This window comes from Xiphophorus hellerii, chromosome 20 (assembly GCF_003331165.1).
Source record: "Xiphophorus hellerii strain 12219 chromosome 20, Xiphophorus_hellerii-4.1, whole genome shotgun sequence".
Classification (NCBI taxonomy): Eukaryota; Metazoa; Chordata; class Actinopteri; order Cyprinodontiformes; family Poeciliidae; genus Xiphophorus; species Xiphophorus hellerii.
In genome coordinates this window covers 6,773,915-6,801,701 of record NC_045691.1, presented here as the reverse complement: position 1 = coordinate 6,801,701, position 27,787 = coordinate 6,773,915, and the positions used below count along the sequence as shown (strand labels likewise).

Sequence of the window (27,787 nt, the reverse complement as noted above, 5' to 3'; positions counted from 1 at the left end):
CCCCCGCGACCCGACCTCGGATAAGCGGAAGAAGATGGATGGATGGATGGATGGATGTTCGTACTTAGATGGTTCTCTGAACACCAACAACACTGACACAGCAGTACTAATCTTTGTTTTTTCTTTTCTTTCTTAATTTTTTTTCTTCCCAAAGATCAGTGAGAGCTTCAGCTCTGCAACTTGAAAATAATAAAGTACAAGAGAGGCACAAACGGGGCTAATCGTTTGTTTAGATTAGAAGTCGCACCACCCACTAATCTTGTTCAGTGGGGGAAACAATGAAAGCACAATTGTACAATAATTACCATCTTGTAATGTCACTTTTGATTTCAAACAGCTGGTGTAGTGTGTCTGTTTTTAACTGCTCAGCCATGTAAAGAAAATCAATGCTGACAACAGACTTAGGAGGGTTTGTTTAGTCTTTGTATTATTTAATATCATGAATATAATATTGCTTTGAAATTTGAAACAGTATCACATTTTCAACAACAAACCGTACCCTGACCACAAATATGGGCAAAGCATTGTATGCTGGTACAGTTTATTTTTTCTTTTTTGTTACCCTTTTTCAAACCGCGCTCTTGCTATCTTCAGTAGACCTGAATCAACAGAAATTCTCATTAATGGTCTATGTTACTAACGGTCTACAGTGCTCTATACATAACAGTACCTACATGACAAAATCCGTAAGTGACACGGAGGCCAGGCAAGTAGACTTGACCTTTCTCAAGACAGGAGTGATATACAGATCCTGTTCAGCCAGTGATGTGGGGCCACAAGTTACCTTTTGACTGTGAGTTGGGAATTCATCTCGGGGGCAGTGGAGGAGCAGGAGGTGAGATCTAGAGTGAGATCTAAATGTCAGAGTAACGCTGGTTGGCCCCTTCTCCCTCTCTCTCTCTTTTAACCATTTTCCCACTGCTTTGTGCACTAATTCAACACACGCAAACACACTCGCATCGGCTGCTCCCCTTCAACTCACAGCTTGGTGTCCGGAAACTTGAACGTTGGAGCGAGCTACACAGGGAGAATACGAATGTTAAAAAGAGGACAGGTACATGCACAGCCACATCATGCTACCAATTCTCGCTTTAAATAGCTGCTCTTCATTAAAGTGTAATGCTTTTTTTTTTTTTTTTTCTTTTATAGTGTGCAGCCATACGAGAGCAGGTTGTCCTGGAGACACACAAAATGGAGGGGACGAGTGACAAAAATGGTGAGAAGGCTGGAAACGGAGGGATGGGTGATGAATTAGCATGTAAACAGAGAGTGGGAACATAAAAGACATATGGCAGATGAAAGAGCGGAGACGAGACGCTGCTACAGTACAGTACATACAGAGACTGCTCAGGCCAAATGCATCAGAGGGGACAAAACACAAAGACACTGCCAAACATGCATCATCAGTGGAAGCTAACAGATAAAAGTCAGAACAAAGTGGCAATGACACAACCACAGTGCCGCACAGACAGCAGCTACATCTATACAGTCTCCAGACACACTGTCTTTGGAGAAGAACTCTCTCAATCCTCCTGCGGCACACAGAAACAAGGACAGCGGCCAGCGATGTAGCAGTCCAAACGTCCACAAGGACAGACAGAAACAAAGCAAACAGCACACATGGTTGGCAGTGCACAGGAGGGGGCACCCAGTCATGTCTCATCGTCACAATCAGCATCTCTTTTTTTCTTTTTTCAATCACAGTGCAGGAGGAAAATACTTGGTTTAAAAAATAACCACGTGTTGTTTCCAGCTTTACATACTATTTGCATTAACTAGACGGAAAAAACGGAACACTCTCAATTACGTGAAGTGACATACTTTACTTGTACTGTACCAAATTCGGAAACGGAGTTAAATAGAAAGCTACGTGTAATCATGTATAATAAGCTTACCATGAAGGGAAATGTGCATCAATCTTTGCCGGAGGCTCATAAATATATTAGTGTTAAAGAGACAGCTCAGGATTTTTAAAGTGAGGTTATGTTAGAAAGTTGTTAACAGCAAACATCTTGGTTAGTCCTGGAGGCTGAAAGTTACAGCTAAAAACACTAAGTGGACTTCTACCATCTTAAAAAAAACAATCTCTAATATGTCACAGCAATTTGTGCAAAGTCTTTTTAAGAACTTTTAAACAAAATAAATGCTTGTGTTTGGAGATTATATAAATAGAAACTTTTGATTTTTTACTCTCTAAATAGACATATGAGGAGGTGCAACAACAATTAACTTCCTGAATGTAACAGCAATTAAAATGGACCATGGAAATAGTCATAGTAATGGTCTCATATAGAGCAAAAGTTTGTAAAAATAATTTTTGATCTGCATTGTTTTTCTAAAAATAAGTTAATTTATGTGAGAACACTATTTTATAAACCTTTCAACCATTGACACAGCACTTGAAAATTATTTACATAGAAATTGAGGATTATTTACGTAATGATTTTTACTAAAAATGTACAGAGAGCAGAACCTGTAAAGTGTTTCTGCCCAGAACTTCCAAAGAGTAATATGCTTGATTTCAAATCTGTGGATAGCTTTAGACTAAACAAAACCTGGTCTTGAAGTCAAAGCTTAAAACAAAATTCAGTAAGTTATGCAAACACGTCAGAATGCATGAACCGAAATTTAAGGATAACTTCATTAAGTTCAGAATGAATTCATTAGATTTTTTTGGTTCTGGTCTTGAAGTAACAATAAAAAAATGTTAGAGAAGAGCCTCTATTTTTGTCTGAGAGCTAAAAGTTGGGGAGAGCGAACAGCGTCATTACATTGTGCCAGAAAAGTGCAAACTTAGCACTAAAGAAGAGGGATTTGCTTGTCCAACCTACATTATAAGACCAGAAATGTAGCACATGCAAGGAGCACCAGGCCTCTCACCCAAAGACTGCAGGAGGTCAGCACCAATACCATCCCAACCCACCGCACATTGTCAAGGGTGAAGCAAGTACAGATTATAAATGGATGCATGTGCTTCATACAGGAAGGCCATTGATGGCACACCTCCTTTGACCCAATTCTCTATGTAAATACTCATCAGTTTCAATCTAGATAACTGTCAAGCAGAAAAGTGATATCAGAGAAGTACATAAAACAACAACATTTTTCAGTTTGATGTTTTGGGAAAGAAAAGTCCATTTTGGTATTTACCCCTCTCATATTACTTTTTAACGTCAGCCTTCAGGACATGACCATTTTTTGTTTGTCTGAATGAAGACACCAAAAGACTTTTTTACTGCAGGTAAGATATTGTCTTTTTTTCTTTTTATCATATCATCATTTCAAAAGTCCTAAACTATTTCTTCAATGAACTGATCTTTGATTGTAGATTACAAAAATAAGTAAAGCTTTGGACTACTGCCAACATCCTAAATATGCTTACTTTTAGTTATTTTCTTCTTTTTCATTGTCTTCTCTTTATGATGTTACCTCTGTCGAGATACTTATAATCTGTTTTCAATTACCTCCCATCTTTAAAAAAGTATCACAAAATGCACTAATACTACACTTGCACTGTAAGAAGACAAAGTTTTAAAAGGGATAGTGCTGTTTTTTTGTTTTAAACACAGTGCTTTTAGTTTTGCTTTTTAAATGAAGAAGATTTGCAGGCTCTCAGCGCTACCATTAATGCTGACAGGCACTGGGCAGTACAAGGCCAGACTCATCTCAACAAACCTGCACCATCATCTACACATCTTCCCAGCCAGTCACAGTTAGATACAGCAGGAAATCCAAAATGTAGCTTTTTTTTTTTTCTCCTTTCTGTTTGTTAAAAACTGTTTGTAGGCGTGCAGCTGTTGGGTGCTGGAGTTTGGCAGGGTAGGGGATCAGGTGGGATTTGTTTTAGTTAATTATAGTTACTGCAATATTGTGTAAGGAGGTTTCAGTTCTCAGTCCGCTTTGAGTTCAGACATCAGTGATAGATTTGTGACCAATCCATATGTGGTCTTACTATGAGTACTGTACAAATGAGTAAAAAAATACAGGTTGTTTGCTGCATGTTGCTGTTTTTGTCTTTCACTTATATATATTTATATATATATGTTATTTGTCCATCTTGCATCCCATGCTAGCAAAGCAGCCTCCTCATAGTGCCTCACAGTGGTAGATGCCTGGTAAGACAGGACAGGCTAAAGATGGAGAAAGAAAAAAGTATATAACTGTCTTGAAAGAAAACAAATCAATAAGTCAAAAATAAAAAAATATACTTAAAAATGTGAACACAACATAGTCACTCTGCAGAACTGAAATCTATATCGTTGGGAGTCTTAAAGGAACAGGTCAATATTTTGAGAACAATGTAGTTGCCTTCTTGCAGAGAATGAAGACTGATAAAAAACTAATAACCATGGGTAAATGTTAATATGCTGATATTAGCATGTGAATTACACTTCTGTTCTTATTCTAATCCATCCGAAAGAAAAAAAGAAACAAACTGACCCCAGATGATGTTAAAAATACAACAAATTTTTGAATAAAAACACATTTTCCAACAAACTCATATTTTTTTGTCTAAATTCCCTAAACAATTATTAACAAATGCAAAAGTCTGGAAAATATTTTTTTCTTTTACTAGTACCATAAACATGTTTTAAAAATAACGTGTTTTTTTTTTTTTAAATCCAATGTCTAATTAGAGCTAATGTATTCAGTTAGGAAAAAAATCCATATTCAAATATGATGAAATAATTGTTCATCAGATAAATCCTAAAGAAATTATTGTAAATGAAGCACATTTATCCATTGACTTTAATGTGAAGGTAGATATTTACAAAAAAAATCATAAAAATTTAAAAACTACATTTTTATTTACTCAATTCATCTTTAAATTTTATTTTAATAATGTTTGATTATCTAAATAAAACATGTACTGTAGAGAATCAAAATAAATGTTAAGAAAAGCATGAAAAATCTGTTTTTACTACCCTATAAGTACAATTTTCTCATTTCCTTCTTGATTTTAATATTTGTAGACCTCCAGTTCTACTGTAGGACAGAGGAATTACTGTTGATGCCATTTTCAATAAAATCCACTATTTATACTCCAGGTCTGACAAATAACAGTGGGAGCCATGTTGAATGCAACAGCATGACCTCTGTAACACAGAGTAATTACAAACTTAGATTTTGACCCCTGCAGAGACATGCTTTGCCCAAATGAAATATTAAATAAATATTAAAATATTATGCATGTCTAAATGCATAATATGTAGAACAAAACTGAGCCTCTATTACAAAAATATTAATGGCTATCACTATTCTCAAACCTCTGCAAGAAAATAATCAACATTTTCTCCCAAAATGTCAAACTGTTCATTTAAGAGTTAAGCCTATAGATCAATTTAGCCTTACACAAATCATTCCAACATATCTAAAAATACTTGAACTTGCTGTGAAGTCAAGCTTGAACAAATCAAAAATGAACATACTTGTTTTGCCTGTGGAGAAAACCAAAAAAAAATGTCTTGAAAGAAGAAAAAGAATAAAGATGCAACCTCTGGGAGCTATCGGGGAATTGGAGGCAGATGCAAGTTGTCAAGAAGAGGAGGATGAGGAGGAAGAGGCAGTTTGGTTGAGAGAGCAGGGCCACTGTAAAATGAGATCAGTCCAGGATCATCTGTTCCAGGGCTCCACCATTAGCTGCAGCAGCAACAGGCGAAGGAGGGGCTGCCAGGGATGTTGTGGGAGCTCGGGGGGAGCCGCAGGAGCGTTTGTCATGGCATGTAGGAGGTCGGCGTGGGTCGCTGGGCGGGGCAAAGGAAGGTGCAGGAGGAGGCAGCCCTGAGGGATGCTATACCATCACAGTGAGAAGGCACGGGGCTCACATGTATATATCTCTGTGAGTGTGTGTGTGTTTGTGTGTTTCTCCGTGAGAGAAAGAGAAGACCGGAGAACCGGATGCAAGGGTAGAGGAAAAAAGTACGAGGGAGGTGCAGTGAGAAGCGGGGGATGGGGGCCGTGGGGGTGGCAGGGAGCTGGGCGGGGAGAGAGTCCGGCCTCAGAATATGGTGGTCTCGTACTTGGTGCTGACGGGACGCCTGTTGGAGTCCCGCTGGTCGCAAAGCCAGGTGGTGCTGCCCAGCGACTGCATGTCGGCATCCATCTCCAGGGGGTCGATCTGCCGGAGGGGGTGGGGAGGGAGGAGGGACGAGAGGAGGAGGTGTGAGACGTGTGGCAGTGGAGGCCATTTGCGCCACACTGACAAGTCCTCAGCTCACACACGTGCATGTGGATTAGAGGTACAGTCAGTCCAGTGATCAGGTTATAATCACAGACACTGAGGGCTCAATCCACAGAGAATGGATGATATCTGACAGAAAATACTCTCAGCTTCTGTAAGCAGCAGCAGCAAATCCAGACATATGACTCTCTGGAAGCTAAAGAGTATTCTGATTAGTAGTTAAGAAGCAGCTCATTCAAAATGCACATTCCTTCATACTTTATTCTGACAGAATTACTTCAAAATTGCTAAAAGAATAACTTAAGGTAAGCATTTTGCAACTATCCATCTGAGACAACCAAAGGCGATATTGTTGCAATGGATTTAACCCTCAATAGCCACTAGAACCACGTGACCTTTTCACCTTTTCCCACAAAGCCTCCGCTAATTTCATTTTCAAACTGTAATATGTAAGATGGAGATGAGAGATGGGGAAAATAAAGGGATGAGGAGGTTTTATGAGCTCCAAAATATTAAGAACCACAAAACAAAGAGTCAAAGTGCACTGCAGCATTGCCAAAATAATAATAATAATAATGATAATAATAAAAATAGATATAAGGGAGGTTCAGGTGTGTAAGCAGATGTATGGTGACTGAGGGCTGAAAAAAGGAAAGGAAAGAGAAGGACCTGGATTCCAGGGCTAACAGAGTGCAACGGGAGGAAGGAAGGACGGTGGGTAGTACACGTGTGACAGTGACAGCAGCGGCATTCGAGCAGAGGGGCGCCCTGGGAAGCAGGAGGACCGAGAAGACAAGAACAAAGACATGTTATAAAAAAGAAGGCAGGAGAGGAGGGACAGAGCATTAAATGGACAGTGAAGAAATCCAGCAGCAGCACAGGAATATCATTAGAAAAATCTGTTTTCATGTCAGGGGATTTTTGGCTCTGAATAACAACCGCCCTAATCCCATTTAGCAGCGGCGGCAGCCGAGGACGGCAGAGCTTTGGATTTCTACACATGCTGATGTGGTGTGCACGCGTTGCAGTTGTGAGGGTGGAGCAGAGTGTGATTAATTAAACATCAGGTTCATTTGTTTCGTCATAAGCAGCAGCTCTTTTTGCATGCCTGACACACACGGACGGATTATGAAACAGTGAGCCTAGCCGTGTGAAAAATCCTTTACGCATCCCACGGAGGTGTGTGACGACCATAAACCAAAACAATAACCCCGCATTTACAGTACAGATATGATTTGTGGTTGTTTGATATGTACAGCATTATGCTGTTTGGCAAAATTGTTGCTAAGCCCATTTTATTTATTCTTTGGCATTTGTCCATCCCCATCTTTGCATTTTTATTTCCGCATCTTTGTGAATTTTAGCCACTGATTTTTTTTTTTCTTTTGGATCTTTTCTGCATTTACGCATCTGTCAGAGTAACTTGAACAAGCATTGAATCTGGCAGACACTCACTAATTACCAATTACCATAAAAGCCTTTCCTAATTACTTTAAAACAAAGAGCAAGAGTGGGGTGTCAGATTCTTCCATATCATTTTTGAAATGCTGGAATTAGATGTGGGTTCGCCACGTAGATCAGCTGCTTCTGCGGGGGCTGACTTTTGCTTTAGGCTTAGTCTTTTTTATAGAGCCAAGCATGTAGCTGTCAAGAATATACTTAGGACAGTCTTTTACATTTTAAAACAGTTCAGGGCAATTAAAGAAGACATTTTCACAGCACTGAGGGAGGGGGTGTTTAAGTAACTTCGGGTGCATCTTAGATTATCCTCAAAAAGGTAATTTATGTCAGTAGTTCAGTTTAAAGATCGTATAATTTATATATTAATTCATTAAATAAATAGTGTTTATTTCTGTTGATTTTGGGTTCCACCTTATGAAAACTCAAAATCAGTTTGAGGACAGAAAGTTTATGTTAACTCATCATGGCAGCCCACACAATTATGGGGAGAACCTGCTCATCAACATTTGCATGATGCGCAAGGAGGAGCCACGAAAAGTATTTTTTGAATAAGTTGGCTGTTCCAATCATGTTAATGGAGAGTTTGGAGGAAGGAAAAAGAATTGCAGACAAAGGTGCACAACTAACAGGGGAAACCACAACCTCAAAAGGATTGTGAAGCATAATACTGAGTCAGTTCTTCTTGATCACAGATATGTCCAGGCCATTGGCTACAATATTCCTTGCGGTAAGCCACTATTATACTGGAGACAAGAAGAGTCTTACCTAAGCTAAGAAACTGAGAAATTCAAAAATTGACTAAATTGTTGCTCAGTAGTAAAAAGTCTTATTTTTTAGATGAAACTATATGTTGTATTTCAATTTGCAATCAAGTTCCTAATGTCTGAGGACAAAAAATCTTCGAAGCTCTGGATGCAGTTTAATATTTCGGTGATGATTAAAGTGATGATTTGGTGAGCCATTTCATTTGGTGTTGATCCGCTGTGTTTAGTCAGTTTCAAAGTCAGCACAGCCACCTACCAGCAAACTTAAGAGCAGTTCATGGCTCCCTTTACTAACAAGCTTAATGAGATACTGATTTTACTTTCCAGCAGTTCTTGGTGCCTGCCCACACTACCAAAACACCAACATGATTGGAAAATCCATGGGAAAAAAATGATCTGCGCAGACTGGATGCTCATAAGAGAGAGAAGATGAGAGACAACAGGCCCAACAATGCAAAACGGCTGAAGGTCACCATTAACTCAACCTGGGCTTCCTTAGCACCTCAGTAAGTAGTAAAATGAGATGCGACCAAGTATTTATTCTGTTCACTGGACACTACACAGTTCTCAAATAGGTGGACATTCTATATTAACCCCCTTTTTTAAGTTGGCCTAATTTTTAAAGAAAATATTCTAATTTTCTGAGAACTTGAATTTTAAGTTTTCATTAACTACAAGCCAAAATTATCAAAATGAACAGAAAAAAAGATTTGACATTTATCACTTATTTTTTATTGATCCATAAAGTATGCAAGTTTATTTTTTTTATAATGAATTCCTGAAATAAATGATCTCTTTATTGATTCTCTAGTTTACAGAGATTAGGGCTGAAACAATTAATCGGATGATTCATAATTAGTCAGTTATTGAAATAATCTCCAACTAATTTAGTAACTGATTAATCGTTAACTGGAGTGTACAGACAACGTACGCAGAGCAGCAATTAGTCAAATCTGTACCATAAATATATACATCTTCATTTAAGTTTTAAAAAATTCCTTGTCTTATAAGAACTCCTCAAGCTGTATAGTTTTAATTTCACGGTAGCTTAAGAGACATTAAAAAAAATTGTTTCTGTAAAAAGAAAATTTTAATTAAGAACTTTTTGCTATCCAATTATTAATCAGCTAATACAATAATTAATCAATTAATCTACAACTGATTAAGCATACACTATAGGAATGTATGTTATTGCATTTTTTCATGTTACTGCATTTATTTACAAAAGGAATTTTCAGTTTTAATTGCATCTTTTAGTATATTTCTTCTATTAAAGAAAGCTTAAATGAATACTTTTATCTGATTAATCGATTAATCAATTTATAAAATAATCATTAGTTGCAGCCCTAACAGAGACGCAGAGGTCCTTCTTAAGCTGCTAAACTCTGCTGGTTTCCTGACATTCAAAGCCATTAATGTTGTAACAACTGTAACATTGTGGGATGGGGCTTAGGAGACAGTTAACAACACTTTGGGGATGATATATAAAATCTGTTTAAACCAACAACATTTTGCAGCAGCATGAAGCATTAAAACTAATCACAGATGACAAAAATCAGTCCCCGTCTCATCTAAAACCTAAACACTGAGCCAGGCTCATTATGCAGATGTGTGCATACTCCATATTTTATGGCAAGCGGCAGGTGGTAAAACAAAATGATTTGTGTTTCTGCATAAGCAGTTGGTCCTACAGCATACACACACTTTCAGGTGACAGTGATTGCTGAACGCCTATTATATGCTGCCAAAAAGGTCAATATGTCAATGCGTCCCCCTGGGGGACCTGCGTGAACATTACACAGCCCACTCAATCATAGGTGAGAACATGCGGGCGTGTCCTCCCATGGGGGGGCTGAGCCTTTAGAATTGACCCGCAGTGTATCATTCATCTGCCTGTGAGCAACAAATAAAGCTTTCATTCATCACTTCTTTTTATTTATTTTTTTTCCGCATATGCACCAATAAAATATCTCCACTGATCGGGATGGACTCTCAGTGCTGTGGGGTATGTGAGTGGAAGCTGGTGGAAAAGTAATGACTCATCACTTTTTTTTCCCCCCACACACAGCAAATCTTCCTTTGTAGGTGGTGCATTGGGAATTGAGTAGCGGAGGGAGAGAACTCGGTCATGAGGCCTGTGTATATTTTCTGAATTATGACTCCATAACTGCATATCTCTACCAGTTCCTTCACCTTATAAACATTGAACAACTTCAAATAACAAGAAAAGCCTAATAAAAACCATTTTTTCCTCCTTTCTTGATACTCACCGCTGATCTTCTCGTGCTGTTCCACGACTGAGACACTGGGCGGCTGGTTTTGGTTTCTATGAACTCTGAGCCCAGAGATGTTGGAGGCACATAGTGTCTCGCCCTGGACTGAACTGCCATCTGATAAGCCACCTCAAATGCCTGTCCCAGTGTTAAGATGATCTCATATGTTTGGATCTAAATCAGAAAAAAAAGTTGAAACATTAACTGACATGTATTCTCTCAAAAATGCTTTATGCATTTTTATTCAGCCTCCATAACTCAAAGCTTTGCAGAACCACGTTTTACTACAATTACAGCTGAAAGCTGTTTGGTATATTGCACTCCATCCATATCCCCATCAACTGCATGAGGTGAAGCCACCTGCATGTCCTCCCTGTAATTTCCCCAAAGTCTGTTGGCAATTGGTTAAATTGAACTTTATTTAAGGCTATCAGAGGAATGGAATCTGAACACAAAAGCACATCATAATGTTTTTGATTTTTATTTGTAAAAGAATTTAGATTTTTTTTTCTCCCACTTCCTACTTTATGCTGACCTGTGATTAAAATCCCAGAAAAATATGTTGATGTTTGTGGCATTCCAAAATGTGTAGAATTTCAAGTGCATCTTTTAAGTGTAAGATGCATACACACTGTTTTATACATCTTACACTGTGTGTAAGATGTATAAAACTTTGTTTACAACTAAAGCTTTGTTATGCATAAAGGCAGTATGCGCCTTCTTTTTCAATATATCTATGACCAAACGTGATTCTGTTTTACAAATCTTAATTACTACAAAATTATGAGCACATGCAATATTAATAGATGAGTCGTTAGCCCTGAACGGCTACATATAGCACAATGTATTGTGCTATAGTTGTTGTTCAAGACATATTAAAATGTCTTGAACAGCAACTAAAAGAAAACCGATTCAGGAGAATTTCCTCCTGCTTAAAAAACAGACAATTCACAGACTGCTGACACTGATGACTGATAATTACCCCACTACACACAAAAAGAAAATGCAGTGATTGTTGTTGACCTTTTCACAGTTACTGAGACATTGAGCAAAACTTTGTGTGAAAAGTGATTCAATCTAACAGTAGAGACTTGATGTGATGATAGAGATAAAATAAAATGCCAACAGGATGTTTGCATACAAGTTTAACTGCAGGTAGCTGATGACACGCAAAGAGCCATGATTATTATAACTCCTGACAAAATAACAAACAGGTGCACATGTTTGTTCGCATTTCCCACAGTTCAGAACTGGTTTGAATACTTACGACTTCCACAGTACTGAAGACGTGACAGAAGTGGTGGCCACTCTTAGAGTCCTTAGTGATGTAAGCAAAGGTACAGAGGTCATCCGGGTCCTGGGCGGCACATGAGATGTTTCTGATTTCATGCTCTGCAACTATCATCTGTTGGAGACAGAAATGAGGTGAAATGTGAAAAGAAATCAATCTCCATCAATTTGACAGTAATTTTTGTGTTGAAATCTTTATATCTGTTAGCACAGATGCTAATATCACTTTACCTTAGTGGCAGCATCAATGAACTTGACACCTCTGTAGGTGATGGACAGTATGACAACTGGGCCCTTTTTGGAATCCTTTGATTTCTGAAATGAACAAGATTCACATAATTGTCATGTTTCAAAAAAAGAAACTGATTATTCTTCATTTCCTCAGATTTAATGATTCATAGTGTTGGTCAGAAGTATACATACACTCTTTATGGGGATGAATGTCATGTTAATCTGGAGCTTTCCAAGATGTCGCAGGTTATGCAACTCAAATGTATGTATACACCACAACTAATATTTGTGAAATCTGTCCGTAAGTTGCACTTTAAACACACAGTTTTTGTAACATCATTCTGGGTTATTATTTAACCCTTGTTGATGTTAGAATCAGTGAAATTGATTTAAATTGGTTGGTTTTCTGACACAAACTTTTAAGCTCATAGTCTGCAGATTTTTAATAGTCTTGAGGTCAATGCTTCGCAAAGCATTGACCTCAAGGACTACGAGCTACGAGGCAGTAGTGCTACCAACTGTATCACCGTGCCACCAAGTCATGTGGTTTGATTCGAAGGGCTTTGTGCCTTTGAAAACCCCAAGTACCTCCGCCCTTCAGAGGACACCTCTACTCAGGTTACTGAGTATAAATATTCGGGAATCTGGCCAGACAATACTCTGTCCTTTGCAAACTGCACTGACAAATGAGTCTGAGGTTAAATTAAAAGTCAGCTCTTCTCTTTCACATTCTCTACTAAACTAATTATTTTTTTTAAATGACCATCATTTTCTTGTTTGATTATGATGGTGTAATTTACAGAAGGGATATGTAAGAGCTCACTCCAAAAAGCTTGGTGTCCTCTCCAGCTCTGCCATCCAATTTGTAACAAATGATCCATCCAAAATTCACCACTGCACTCCAAAGTCCTCTCTGAACAGGCAATCATTACACACCAGCCACAAATTCATTGGCTCATGTTAAAATACAAAACACTCTTTGGTCTTCCACTCCACCTAATCCCATTGCAGCCAAGTCTTTCTAAACTTTGTCATTAATGTTTTTATCAAAGTAGCGATTATTATGTCTTTTTTTTTTTGTCCTAACTTTTAAGTTTGTCCCTTTTTTGAAACACCTTTTTCATTTTTGTTCAAAAAACCCTGTCTTTTATGAAGCCACATTTGAATTCAAGAATTTGTTGGAACACCAGTTTTATGCTGCTATTAACTTAAGAGGGTGGCGACTAAGAAACAAGCCTCTGGTCCATAATTTAAACCTACTAGAGGCACGAAACTACATATTATTTTTATTTTTTTTAATAGCCATAAGTTACGTCAACAACCAATGAAATTACACTTTGCTTGCTCTGGTTGATTCTCTTCTAACCAGAAGATGAAAACATGTCTAAATTGCATTTCCTTTTTTGCATCATTTTCAAATAAAATTGCTCACAATTTGCATCACAATTGAGTGGAAATGACAAGAGCAAGGTTTGGATCAGGGTGACGTTTTCAAACCTAAGAACACTGTGCCAGCTGTCAAGCATCGTGGAGGTTGCATCACACTGAGTTTCACTAACTTGGTACTTGTACAATGCAAGGTGAGTACAACTATATTATATAAACTTTAACACACGCCAATATCAAAAATGTGTTTTGAAGGGATAAAGCAAGCTAACATGATGTTTCAGGAATGTTTTTCCAAAGGCCTTTATCTGATGGAAGAAATTATGGAATAAGCTTAAAGTTGTCTTGTCCCAGGAAACCAATTGATTTGAAGATATTTTATGTCAATTTGGCCAAAGAATGTTGAATATTCAATTAGAATTATTCCAAAATGCATGGACAAACCTTCTGAGGGACACATACAGCCTGTGTATGCAATGTTGACACAATTTTGTAATAACAAAAATATTAAATTATTCATTATAAGCCTCAAATTCTCATGATAAATGTTTGCGAACTTCAGAACAAAAACATGTATTTGTTCTTTTCAGTTTGTAGTGGGAAGAAAAGCAAAATTCTTCAACTCACCCTAATTTTAGCACAGGCATCTTGTGTGGACTCAATCCCCCGTAAATCCCTGATTATCAATGATCCTAAATACTGAGGAGAGAGATAAATCAAAACAATTCAGTATCCTCATTGCTCATGACAATCAAAACCAAGTAAAGAGAAGAAAAAAAATATATTTTATGAAACTAAAACGGTTGAAACGTTTCCACCTGTGTGCTGAAGACAGAAAAGGATACTTACTGTTGCCTCGTACCTGCAGGAGTCCAGGATGAGCTTCTCAGGCTGGTGATGCCAGGCGGACACGGTGGCGTATGTGGCAGAGTGGCTCGGCGGCCGGAGGTTTAATCGAGACTCTTTATGTCGTTCACTGTGTCTGTCCTGCAGAGATGCAGAGATGCAGAGATGCAGAGTCACAGCCCTGCATCCCACTTCCTAGAGGTAAGACTGGGATTTTTGCACTGCTTTGGGTAAATACATTCAAAGAAAACTCAAAGACGTTTTGACTCTGGATACTAATTTGTGTCTCTGTTGAACTGCTGAGTTACAAGACCTCTAACTGCTGCATATTAAAGCAAAAGCGTCTGAAGTCTGACTGGTCAGCACTTTTTGGTAAGTCGTTTTTTGATATCCGAGCTCATAAATATTCATGCATGTTCAGCCTTCAGGTCAGTGCAGGATCTGCTGAGCTCCTTCATAAATCACTTGTCAGAATAAAATATACTTGTGATAATAACACACCAAAGTTCTATCAGAAAGGTATTGATTTAAGATGTGATTTAAAGCAGGCAGTACAACATATTCCTTCATTTCCAGAATGTTGTTTCTTTTTCTCTCTTTGCCTCACTGAGTCAGAGACCAGGCGTGCAAGCTTGACTGTTTGTGTCGCAGTTTGACCTTTAGCAAATGCTAAAATTTGATCACAGAGATATTTTTAGCTCATTCTCACGCAAAATAATCCAAGACACCCAGGGAGGCTGAGCTTCATGAGACGAAAAACAGCTGCAGGGCTGAGTTATTATTTAATGCAGCCATATTTTACCATCCACTGATGTTATTTTCATATAAATGTATGATGCTGTGCAAAATGCAAGAGAACAAACTGAAAATGAATGTTTTTTTGGTTTTTTTTTTACATTTGTAATCATAAATTTTGCAAGGGTTTGGACCAAAATCTTGCAAACCTTTGTGTCAGCTTTTTTGTCTGCTGCTTGAATAAATTCATCCAATTATTTAAGCCTTGAGGGACAATTGACTGAGTTTAGTCTGCTGAACATGAATAATATTAATAAATGCAGCGAGTTGCAGTTTTTATAACCATAGGACACAGCAGTAGGAATTGAAATGTTACCATTTAATTTATTTTGAACTTACCACGTTAAGATGTTTTAAAGAAAATTCATTTGATAATTGCGTATAAATGGACAGAGATGCATTATTTAGAGCAAGGCTCCATGGAATTAAAATCTGCCCACTAATTATACCGCTATATTAAACTACAGATGCACATAGCAGTTCTGCCTCTGGGAAGAAAGCAAATATGCTGTATCCTCCTCCATTTTTTAAACTATTAATTCTCTTATAATAAGCTGCAGTGGGTGGCTTCTTTAACTGAGATTCAAGTGAAAGAAGTTGAAACTCACTACAGAGCGCGGCCTCTCATTGTAGGATCGCAGCGAAATGCTGCAGTCTTGATCGATTGCTCTTCGCCTCCGGTCCGACTCGGTCAGGGGGAGGAGCATGTCCATGGAGCGACTGGTGTAGGGGTCCAACTGACTGAGGGGCGAAGTGGTCTGGGATAGGAGGTCATGGAACTGTCACAGAAACACACACAGGCGCAGCAAGCAGATTAATGTTTTGACAGCACTGGTTTTCCTGGTCTCTGTCCAAGCTTTTGACAATAGATTGCTCTCTTGGTTTATTTTAGCGCAGTTTAATCCGCCTGATAAATCAGCCTTTGTATTCCAATGGTACTGAATCACATCCACATTTCAAACATCTTTTCCTGTAATGAATTAAAAATAAAACAGTTTACCACATGATACTGGTTAATTTTATATTGGGTTTGTGGGGCTGTTATTGCTATGACACACATTTGAAGTCAGACAGTTACCTTAAAAAAAAAAAAAAAAGCAGTTCTTATCATCACTTTTAATGTTATCAGAATACTACCACAAAATAAAACTTTAAGTCCATATCGCTCTGCTCTATTAGGGTTTAATCTCCACTCATCCAAAATATATAAACATAAATGCTGTTTAATGAAAACACTGTTACGGTTTATATAGAGCATAAGAATTTACCTACCTTTCTAGTTATGCACATTAGGGATATCCACTGTACCAACTAAATTACAGAAAGGCTATTTCTGCACCTTATTAAAGAATCTACTGAAAGTGTTGCAGTCTAAATAATCAAAAGGTCACAGCTTTTTCAGTGAGAGTTGGTATAGCTGTTATGGGGTGTAAATATCTTACTGGCAGTTGAAAAATGTTAGTTTAATAATGTTTTGGAGAATCAGAAAGGAATTCTGGTGGAGTTAATCTAATAGCTTCTTGGGAAATACTCACTGAGGAGTAGATTTTCACCATGTATAGCAATGCTAGTTCAAAAACCTTTCTAGCAGTTTAAAAAAATGCTAGGATATTAAATGTTTTACCCCTGTCACTCATGCAGAAAATAGCTGTCGACACAGTCACCATTTTCTCAGTCAAACAATGCCAGAAGATGAATGTGAGTCTGTCAGGTCTCCGTTCCTCCTGCCTGATCCCAAAAACAACTGCAAATCATGATTAAAGGTGCTTTTCAATAATTTTATCAAAAGGTTAATATATTTAAGCAATTTTGTTTGAAAAAGGTTTGTTGCACACATTGTGGTAAATGTCAAATACTTAGTTATGCTAATTTTTACTATTAAAATGAAAACCAAAAGATCAGAATATTAGAAAATTGGTCTCAATGCTAAAAATAAAATTGGATTCTTATTTTAGAAAAAAAAATATAGCTACACAATAGCCTATATGATTATGGCGGAAAATGCAGAACAGATGCTTGCCCAGCAGGCCATCATTGAACACACAAAAAGGGTAAGTCATAAAAAAGTAGTGCTCAGAAGGTAGTTGTGCTCAAACAAGCAGATTATCGGAATGTTGAGTGGAAGGAAAAAACGTGGCAGAAAGAGATTCAAAAGCAATACGGATAATCATGGCCTTGAGAGGCTTTTGAATCAAAACAGACTCATAACTTTAGACAAGTGTCAAAGTGAAAACAACATTTCCTTATGTTGTCTTTTTTTCTTCAACAACCCTTGCAGCACTGCGCAATGTAACTGCTAATGCACCCCAACATCGTCAGTGCAGTCTTCCACAAGCTTTTTCATCTCTGATCAACACTTGTTTTTTTTATAATCTGGCTCATACAGTTATTGCCTTTTCTCTCCTGCCTTTTGTCTTGGACTTGGTAATAATGACTCAGTTTTACAGTCTATAGTTGTCAGGGAAACAACAGAAAATAGTGTCAACATAACCAAGAGTCTCATGGAGAGTTATTAAAAGAAGATGAAAAACATTTTTTTTTTACTTTCTTGTTTTTCAAGCGAAGGATCCCATATTTAGACTAGCTTGCCACCAGTAATAACAAAGTTGGCTGATTGTAGAGCTTTGAGCTCCCAAGTGAAACAGTGGCTTAAACAGAGACAAATCTGTGAACACAGCTGCTCGCACAGCCGATACTGAGCAGCAATTTTCTTCTCTTTGTATTTTTCTCTGCTGTTATTGCTTTGTGCCAATTTTATGCTTATGCACTTTTCTCTTATGTTTTGTTTTCTTACTTGTTTAAATAGTTTTGTTTCTATTTGTAGTTTTAATGACTCATGACTTTTAAAATGCCAGACCAGAGAATAAGCTTGGAAATTTACCTTCAGCTTGAGGATCTTTAGACAATAATTTTTTTGCTAAAGGTAACAGTGTTTTATGTTTTGTCCCAGATTAAAATAAAAGACTTCCATAGCTTTCTCTAATTGCTTGACATTTTTACAGTTGTGATGGTATAAAACGTCCTCTTAAATCGGCTACATTCAGACTAGCTAATTTTCTTAGCTGCCCTTCAGAAATTTTATGAATTAAAGAGATTAAACCTTCTACTAAACACTTCATAAGTTTCTAATTGAACTATTAGCAGCAACCAAAGTAATCCATATATAAAACAATTAATTTAGCTATGTGTAATAAATGGGGTGGAATGACACAGGGAATGAGTACTGAACACAAAAAGGCCTAGAAAGTCAAATAGTTAAAATCTAACAATATTTAGAAAGCAATCATCCTCTATACCAGTTCCAGTCAATAGCAGCTGGTCTAGTCCAAGACAGTCTGGACAAAAATCTGAATAAGAAACCAGAGTGTATTTTTAACTTGGGGAATCCTCCAAACACAGTCAATAAACTCTCAGGTAGTTTTAAAGAAGGCAAATAAATCTGTATAGATGAGTCCATAATCTGAATTAAAACCAACTGAAAATTTATGGGAAAAAAAACCTCAATGTCTGAGACGATGCTACACAGAACCTTCAAGATTTTTGAAGACAGACTGAGGGGAGGAAAAGGTAATAGTTGATCCAATCAGAATGTGTCATTGCAAAAACAAATGCGTCTCTACTAGTATTTAACATATTTCAGTTGGATATTCAGGGTACTTACAACACATTTGTGGACTTATCTGTGTTGATTTCTTTTTATTTGGGTTGCTACCAACATCTGATATAATTACCATGTCAACAACTTCATTAGAAATATATATTTACTGAGAAAACATTGATGTATTCACAATTTTCCCTGCCAAACATGTCTTTTTGTAGGAAGCTAATTCCCACAAGGCAGCACCAACATAATAATGAGGGCAGATTAAGTGTTAAGTATGTAAACTTCATAATCAGTCTTACCATAATTGGGGACAGCCGACGGGATTTAGAGGGAGCTTCTTCATAGGGTCTCTCTGCTAGAGATGCAATGATCCTCTTCCTGTGGCCTAAGGGCCCGACCTTAATAACCTGGAGGGAACAGCATCACTCTATGAGTTTCCATTTTACAGTCATCTGAATATCTCATACAGAACAATTTATCCAGACAAAGCTAAGAGAGATGAATCTAAAAACACACTGGCGGTCTTGATGCTATGTACTCTTCACTGGATGGCAAACAGAAGTGACTCTCGTCAATAATTCAACTTCAATCTGTTTTGCCATGAGCCTAAAGTACAACACTGCGTCCTTCTTGGGACACTCTAAAATTCACAAGCCATATTTGGATGATGAGCTACGAAAACAGAGAGGACCTCAAACCTACAGAACATTATCCAGAAATATATAGACAGTGCAGCTGTATTTTCCGATTGCAATACGGAAAATTGCACAACAGAATAACATATCCATGAGTACAATCTCTGTTTAACCATTTACAAGGACCACATCTGCTCATATGTCTAAAAGTCTTGCAGGATGAAGCAAATATTCATTTCATGTAGTAAAATCCCATCACCTTAATACTATGCATTTGCATAATTGGCTATTAACATTCATGCTCATCCTCAAAGGGTGGATGTTGAGTGATTAATGTTACATTTGCAATTATGTTCCTGGTACAAAACCTTTCAGAACAAGCCCATGTAATTCTTTGTCTGATCAGTTCTATTACTCAGAAGCAGAAGAAGCAAATGGTCTGTGCATTTAATTTCTGGTTATGTTTTTATTCTCCACAAAAGCTCCAGCAAAACCAGTGAACACAACGTTAGTGAAAAGAACCTTGGAATGATTTTGGAAACGCGACCAGGATCGTAGAAGAAGCCAGATGCTATTCGCTCTAAAATGCTGAAGAGGATGTAGAAAATGTAATGGGCAAAGAGAGTTCTGCCAAGATGCTCACAGGCAGTTCTTGCTGCTCTGCACACTGAGAGTAATGTGCCGCGCACTCAGACCCCCATCTTTCTTCATCGCAGTCTGCTGGACACCATCCCTCTCACACTGCATTGGCAGCAAGCTTGGCGGCTGCTACTGCAGCTCTTTCTGCAATTTTACCACCACTGCCTTTTTGTTTACTGCCACCAGATGCTGCAAACATAATATAATATCTTCAAGCACATTCATTCTCAGCTTCTGTGCTATTATCCACTCACATAGAGGACACTAAGGTTCATCTGCTTTGTTTGCCTGGTTGTCCTCAATAAACATGGCACTAGCTAACATACAATATGCTAAAATAAATAACATTTCACATAATAGTGATCTAATAATGTTAGAAACCGCACTGGTGATTACCAAAGGGTTGAAATCTAATACATTTCCAGCAGATAAAAGCCATTCCATTAAGCATAGTGAACATCCATGAAATTCAAAAATGTGAAAATATTACAAGTAAACCAAAACAATAGGGTCTGTAACACCTAATCTTTTGCACACTGTCTTTTTCAGCTGTAAAACAATATGCAAGGTTTGAACACTTAGAGAACTGATCGATAAATCATCCAAATACAGAATGAGTGTTTTACAACTTGGTCATCAACCTAAGCTGACTGGCCGAGCAAGGAGAGCGTTAATCAGAGAAGCAGCCAAGAGACATTTTGTTTGGCAGGTAACTGACACCCTGAACACATCAGGCCCGCCATGCAAAATGGTGTAGGCAGGATTATGCTGTGGTAGTTAATTTTCTTTCAACAAGCAGGATAGTCCAGGAGAAAGACCTGAGACTGAGTTTGAGGTTTAGATCCAGCACTGAACATGAAGTCAGAGTTACAACAGAGAGGCTTTGATCAAAGCATATATATTTGTCAGAATGTCCAAGACCAAACAAAATTAAATTAGGAATTTAAGCAGTGGTTATTATGTTGAACTAATCTGTAATAAACTTCCAAAAAACTGCAAAACTGCTGAAACAAGGCTAAAAACCATTTGCTAAGACTTGCCTTTGATTAATAATAAATAAAACATTGATTAATTCTGGTCTGAAATACAACTTTTCATTTCTTCTCTTTATTCTGCCACTGGAATATTATCTTTCAGTTTTTGTTTGTAAATTGTGTTATGTTTTTGTCATATAAAGCACCTCAAACTGCTTGGTTACTGAAATGTGCTATTCAAATAAACTTGACTTGAGTCAAGCAATAAGCAAGGATCAAATTAATAAAAGGTCACAGACTGATGTGTGACATTTACAAACAAATTCTAACGGCCTTTGAGAATTTATTAAAAAAAAGCTGCACTCACAACATGTGCGCAATTTTAAGAACTGCTTGATTGAAAATGCAACATGCATCTCTCTGGTGGATCAACCATTTTAAGACCATAAGAAATTAGTCATCCTTTATAATCACTGATTACCATAAAATGTCACACTATTTCCCTAAAGACAAAACCAAATTAGACTTTTTCTGTCATCCTTACCCTCTTTTCAACTTAATTTACATTATTTGCTATTTATCTACTAATCACTCAATGATTTATAAAGCATCTGAGCTGTAGTTTTATGGAAATTTTTTCTATCACTGAAACACTTTCTTGATTCTTCTGCACTTGAGTATTAAGTGCCTCTTAACCTCAAACAGAATCCACAACATTTATGCTTCAGTGAGAAATAGTTTCCATTGCCACAGAAGTGAAATTTCATAACAGCTCACTGTAACATGCTAAACATTTAAAGTTAAATTCTTAAAAACTCTTACATTGACAATTTCCAGCTCCCACAAGTTCTTCACACACTCCAGGGTTCGGTAGCCATTAGAGAGAAAGTTGGGAAGATACTCATGTAGGCCAAGGCCGTCCAACCAAGAGGATAAAGATGTGCTGCCATCACAACCCAGTGGTTTCACCTACAGAGAGAAAGACAGGCATATGAGAGCAAGTATTGTGATGTTAACGTCAAATTAGGAGTAAAAGAGGAAGCAGTGCTAAATCCAATTTTCCTTTTTGAGTTCTACTTCCAATGCAGAGTTCTGCCTTGTTATCCTAGCATAGAGTCTCAAGTTATAGACAATTTCAACTAGTCCAGGGGTCTGCAACCTGGGGTTCCAGAGGCACATGTGGCTCTTTGGCCAGTCCAATGCGGCTCTTACAGAACCAAGAGAGAAACACTTTGACTATGTATGCAACAAGAAATTGTCATTTAAGGAGTTTTTCCATTAGTTATTATGCAAAAACCGCTTTTAATATCTAAAACAGGCTTTTAAAAAGTAGCAAACTTCACACTATCCTACCTATATTTCTTCATTTTCCACATTTATAGAAAATCTCATCTCATTCTACAAAATAGGTTTTTTTTCTTCTGTAAAAGCAGATTTGCTTTGTTCCAGAATCTAAAAATAAAAATAAATGGCTCTCTAATCTTAAAAGCAGAATTTAATTAGCTTTCAACATTCCATGTAGTACATATCTAGAAAACTGTTTTTTTTTGTTGTTGTTGTTGTTGTTTTTTCTTCTTTCAGCTCCAAGTGAGTTTTATTTTGTAGTAGTGGGGGCAAAAGTGGTTCTTTGAATGGAAAAGGTTGTTGACCTCTGAACTAGTCACACAGCAATTTATAAACCAATTGACTTTTTATGTCTTGTTCAGAAAAAAATAATAATCTGACCAATAACAAATAGCTCATAATTTTATGTAGTAAAAAAGAGTATTCATTCCCCCATCATCACTGCATCCACTTATGAACCCATCCACCTATCCACCTTTCCATCCAATAAACAGAATCTCCTAAAGTAGATTATCAGGAAATTGTATTATTTTGTGAGTTTAAGATTATAATTAACAAATAAAAAAGGAGAGCAGTGGAAATCTGAATTCTGCACAAAAATCCATATTTATGTGTTAATATTGCAATTCAGTTTTGAAGTTATGTTTTAATAAAGCAAAACAAATCCATTCAAGAGCATTTCAGCTTCAATTGTGGTTTAGTTGTTAGCCTAAAACTGATTACTGTTATGTACAGATTATAATTTCCAACCAATCCTGAAGGGAGCAATATCACATTTACATCCATTCACAATAACAATCTTTATCTTACTTCATTTTAGCTAATTGACATCTGCTGTTCAAGTACTGGAGTTTATTTTTCTGGATGTGGTGTTAAGTACCTTGGGCAAGCCACGTGCTGCATGGAGGATTTTCTTTCTGTGCCCTGGGTCAGTGATCCCCATGTCTCTTAAATCTTGGTCCTCCATCACGTTACTTCCCTGCATGTGCACAAACATGAGAGAAACATGCAAATAAACTCATCCACATACAAGCGCAACCACATGGATGAAATCATCGGAAACATCCATGCAAACAGCCTCATTCAGCCACAGCTTTGAGCTAAAATGGCCTACATATCACGTAGTACGTCTGCTTCCCCACACATATGAACATGAAATATTTGCTCTGAAAATATCCAATCAATAAAACTGTTACTTGTTCTACACGCTTCCTGAGAACAGCTAATCATAGCTGTACATGTGCACACACAGAATATGCACATCTCTGACACAAGCACTAACAACAGAGTGGGAGGACAATGAAGTCAAATAAAATGTGCATGCCAGGAGTAATCAATCTAATCTGGTGCGACTCAGAGAGAACAACGCCTCCAAAGCAGCAGCATCTACAGGACGCCTTAGACAGACACACACCGAATTTCAGTCTCGGTGTGTGTTGCAAAATTACATCCATTATTTCACTATTTGTTTCACAATTCCTGTTTGATTAAGACTGTGGAAACAATCCACAATTATAACTCTATTCCAATCCCTGAAATCATGTCTAAAAAGCAGATTCTTGTCTAATTCGTGGAGATGTTCACGCTCAGCTCCAGAGGTTTTGTCTTCATGTTCCTTTTTTAGGCAGGAAAAAAGTCACAAAGACAACCAGAAAAATGAGAAAGAATGTTAAAATGCTCTGTTGTCTTTACTCAAGCAGCTTTCACTGGATTGATTTCTGAACACACGATGCAACAGCATCAGGGCGCAGTCAGGAGATTACTCACTGATCGCTGTAATAAAAGGTCAAAATGAAGTTGGGTCAGACGTGAGGGAGGCCCAAAATAGATTCTCCACTTTTATTAACACAGTTTGAAGTTTGATGATGCCTCGGGGGACTTTGCAAACTTATTATTTCATGCTGCATTTGAAACATGTGACGGGAATGTATGGTTCAGTTCTTACATAGCTTATGAGCTATGGTGGCTTGATTTAATCGGATACGACTTGCAGATGTAGCCATGGAAGAAGTCCTTCATCTCACTAAATGCATTCGGTTAAAGCAGCAGTGAATTAGAATTGCTCTATTGGTCTGCCCCAATTGTTTAAAAAAAATGTTCCTATTTCAAGATGCAGTGGGCGTTAATGGTGAACTGATGAAGAAAAATAGGTTTATGTGTTATAATATGTAAGTTCAGCTCCACATTATGCCAACCGAAACAGAAAGGGCTGCAGAGTCTGATGCAATATTAATATGGTAGAGATGCAATGTGTATGCATGATGGGCAACTTCTGGATGCTCCACACAAGACAATATGCCTCACTGCCACATTTGTTTGGAAATTAGAGCAGCAAACCATGAGAAAAAAAGAAAGAAATTATGTGGATTTTTAGTCTGAAAGGAAACAGTGTAGACATAAAGGCAGAGGGAAGGAAAGCCACTGCCGCCCCATTTGTGGTGGCATGAAAAGAACAGAAAATGATAATCGTGTAAAAATTATGAGAATGGGCGCACAGCTGTTCATAATTTATGATCCCTCAAAAGCCGCATCTCACAGCAGTCATCACGTGCAGAGCGCCTCGCTGAACCATGCCAGCGCCAGCCCCTTTGCTCTAACAGGAGAGTAAGGGGGAACTTTGCAGTACAGTATCTTCAGCTATGACGTTAGTGGTTTGTAGGTGCAGTGAAGCATTTATGCGGAGCTTCCTGTCAGCACCAGAACTGCGCCGAAGAAAATTCACTGATTTCTGTTATAAGTAAGACAAAAATAGCAACATTAAAGTAATAAACTTCAGTTTAAAAAATGCAGATGAGGACCAAGGAGCGAAGGTGGTCTTACTGGCTTTTAAAAGTATTAATAGTTTTAATAACCAGACGTTTCCAGTAAGGCTACACAATATTAAGCAAGCGTATGAGGTGTGACAATGATGGTGAATGTTGGAATAAGAAAGCAAATAATTTACCATACATGTTCATTCCTTACTGTTTTTGAGTTCATTGCAAGCATAAACCCACTGGTGATGAGTCACCTAAGCAGCTCCAATAAAAATTGAGTTTACTTTTTCAACAAAATGGTTTGAATAAAAAAATTTAAATATCGCTACAAACGCTCTTTGGCAAAGAAATAACTGTGAAAGTGTATTAATGACTTTTCTAGAAAGCCAGACTCAAAGATTACAATGCAGGTTTTTTTCATTTGGGAAAACAGAACACTAAAAATACTATAGGCTGTTTAGATTTTCTAAATTTAAATAAAATATTGCCACACGGACATCGCCTATGTCTTTTATGCCGCAATTCATCCTGGGAGACTGTGAGGAGCGCCATCTAGGCAGAACAGTAATTTCTGTACATTGAGTAACGTTCAACGCTTTCAATTTGACCTGTAGCACACTGAAATATGCAGACATGACAAGGGTAAATGAAGATGAGGACAAAAAAAACAGATGAAGAGAGTCTGCTGAAAAAGCTGGTGTTTGTTCTACCGCTGCTTGGAAGTGCCAACCAAAAAGGAGAGTGGAAAGATCTCCAGTTTGCATCTCAAGCTGTTTACGATAAGCAAGAGATCAAAACATTTTCTCAAATGTTTTAGAATGGTGTTGCTTCATTTTCACTATCTTCCAATTTTGATTTTTTGTTAGCTCATGCTAATAGTGTTAGCTATAAAAATAAACAATATATCACAAGTTGACATTTGTTTCAACAGACATTTTATGTACAGCACATGAAAACTTTGAGGCAGTTTGAGTCATTCCAGACGTTTTGTGGACCACCCTCCTCAACCTTCACAGCTTTGATTTCTTATGTTTTGTTAACGCTCAGATTCACAATATGTCAAAAAAGGGACCTTCATAAGTGAAAAATGTAATAAAGATATACAATATTGAAATAATTAGTTTTTATGTGTCATAGACAACAACTTTTGGGTTAATATTAAGATGTTTGAAAGTTTATAATATTGTTTGTATGATTGAAACCAACAGACACTTTGTTTTTAATGCCTGATATTAAACCAGGCTAAACTTTTTCTGTTTCAGATGAATAAGAATTATTGTATTTATTTTCATTTGCTAGGTACCAAAATAATTAGAGTAATAAAGTAGTGTGAGGATGGTAGCAACATGTCGTGTGGGTGTTTAACTGCATTTTTAAAAAAAAACTGTGAATTTCCTAAAATAGTTGGAATAATAAGCAAAGAAGATTACGCATCTTAAGACATCAGCCAGGTTGTTCAAGCTTGGGTATAAATGTAGATTTTCCAAATGGATAATAACCCTAAGAACACCACCAAACCACAAAAATCACACTTCCACAGAACATTTGTGCACAGAGCTTAAAAGGTGTGTGAGGCCTAACAATATGATTGTGTTACACCAGTTCTACCAAGAGGAATGGGGTACAGTTTCAGCAAACTATTTTGAGAAATTTGTGGAAGGACACTCAAAATGCATATTAATGATACAGTTATATATTATGATAATATATGTAAATATCTTTTCATCTGTTAATGGAAAATTTAGTTTGATTTTATGTAAATATCTAGTTTTGAGTGTTTTCCCAGTTTTATATATTATAAGATGTCTGATTGTTAACGATTTCTACTTTATCTACTTAGTTTAGGACTTTGGAGTACATTTAAGTGGCTAAACATTGTTATGTGAATTAAATCTGATTGACTGATTGATTGATTGATATAAAAGGAAGATTTAAATAATTTATGCTATCCTAAACCACTTTCTTTAAAACACCACAACAGCAAAGTGGCCTTGGCAATGGATTACTTTATGGTTGTCCTTTTAGGAAAAGGAATCCAATCAAAGCTGAATAGAAAATGAGCCATAGTGCTGCCATCTGCTGATCAGCCTAACCACCTTTACAGAGAGTCCCACAAATGAGTTCTGATCGATCACATCTGAAACAAGTCTGGCACCACCTTAAAGGGCACAATATTAAACATTCACAACACTAGCCTGACTACGCTGACCTTTCTCTTGTTTGCAACCTCCACATCTTTCTGGGGGTTGCATGTGTAATTTGCCTGGTGAGCCTAATGATTTATCTCTTTGATGCATCAAGTTCAGCAGACACATTAGTTGTGACATGAACAAGAGCATCTGAATGCCTGATGACCTACAGTCCCTGTCACATTATTGCCTTGGGAGTTTCCACAAACACTGACTCTAAAAGCCCATCAGAAAAGAAGATTTGTCTTCATAACAACTGCAGATAATGGTACAGGTTTAAGACAATCTTATTGTGAAAATAAAATATCAATTAAGGGTATAAATATTTCTGCACTGCTCATTTAGGACAACCATTCTTTATGCATAATTGAGAGCCAATGCAACATTTTGTTACCTTCCTTAAATAATGGTCATTTTTT

General features: G+C 37.3%; 1 protein-coding gene across 7 annotated transcripts in view; it reads right to left on the bottom strand.

Annotated features, from left to right (window-relative positions):
• Positions 1-55: 55 nt before the first annotated feature.
• anks1ab (ankyrin repeat and sterile alpha motif domain containing 1Ab) overlaps positions 56-27,787 on the bottom strand; it is a 53,718-nt gene continuing 25,986 nt past the window's right edge. For 2 of the 7 annotated variants that reach the window (XM_032548989.1, XM_032548994.1), the window contains 12 exons: positions 23,304-23,402; positions 21,902-22,048; positions 19,131-19,238; positions 15,836-16,006; positions 14,436-14,573; positions 14,214-14,285; positions 12,201-12,284; positions 11,947-12,084; positions 10,677-10,853; positions 6,851-6,949; positions 6,021-6,118; positions 56-4,130 (listed from right to left, as the gene is read on the bottom strand). In XM_032548989.1, coding sequence (XP_032404880.1) covers positions 4,097-4,130; positions 6,021-6,118; positions 6,851-6,949; positions 10,677-10,853; positions 11,947-12,084; positions 12,201-12,284; positions 14,214-14,285; positions 14,436-14,573; positions 15,836-16,006; positions 19,131-19,238; positions 21,902-22,048; positions 23,304-23,402 — 1,365 coding nt within the window. In that variant the 3' untranslated portion in view covers positions 56-4,096. Of the gene's footprint in view, positions 4,131-5,429; positions 6,119-6,850; positions 6,950-10,676; positions 10,854-11,946; positions 12,085-12,200; positions 12,285-14,213; positions 14,286-14,435; positions 14,574-15,835; positions 16,007-19,130; positions 19,239-21,901; positions 22,049-23,303; positions 23,403-27,787 lie in introns of all 7 variants that reach the window. The other 5 variants (XR_004337048.1, XR_004337049.1, XM_032548992.1 and 2 more) reach the window with 5 other exon arrangements.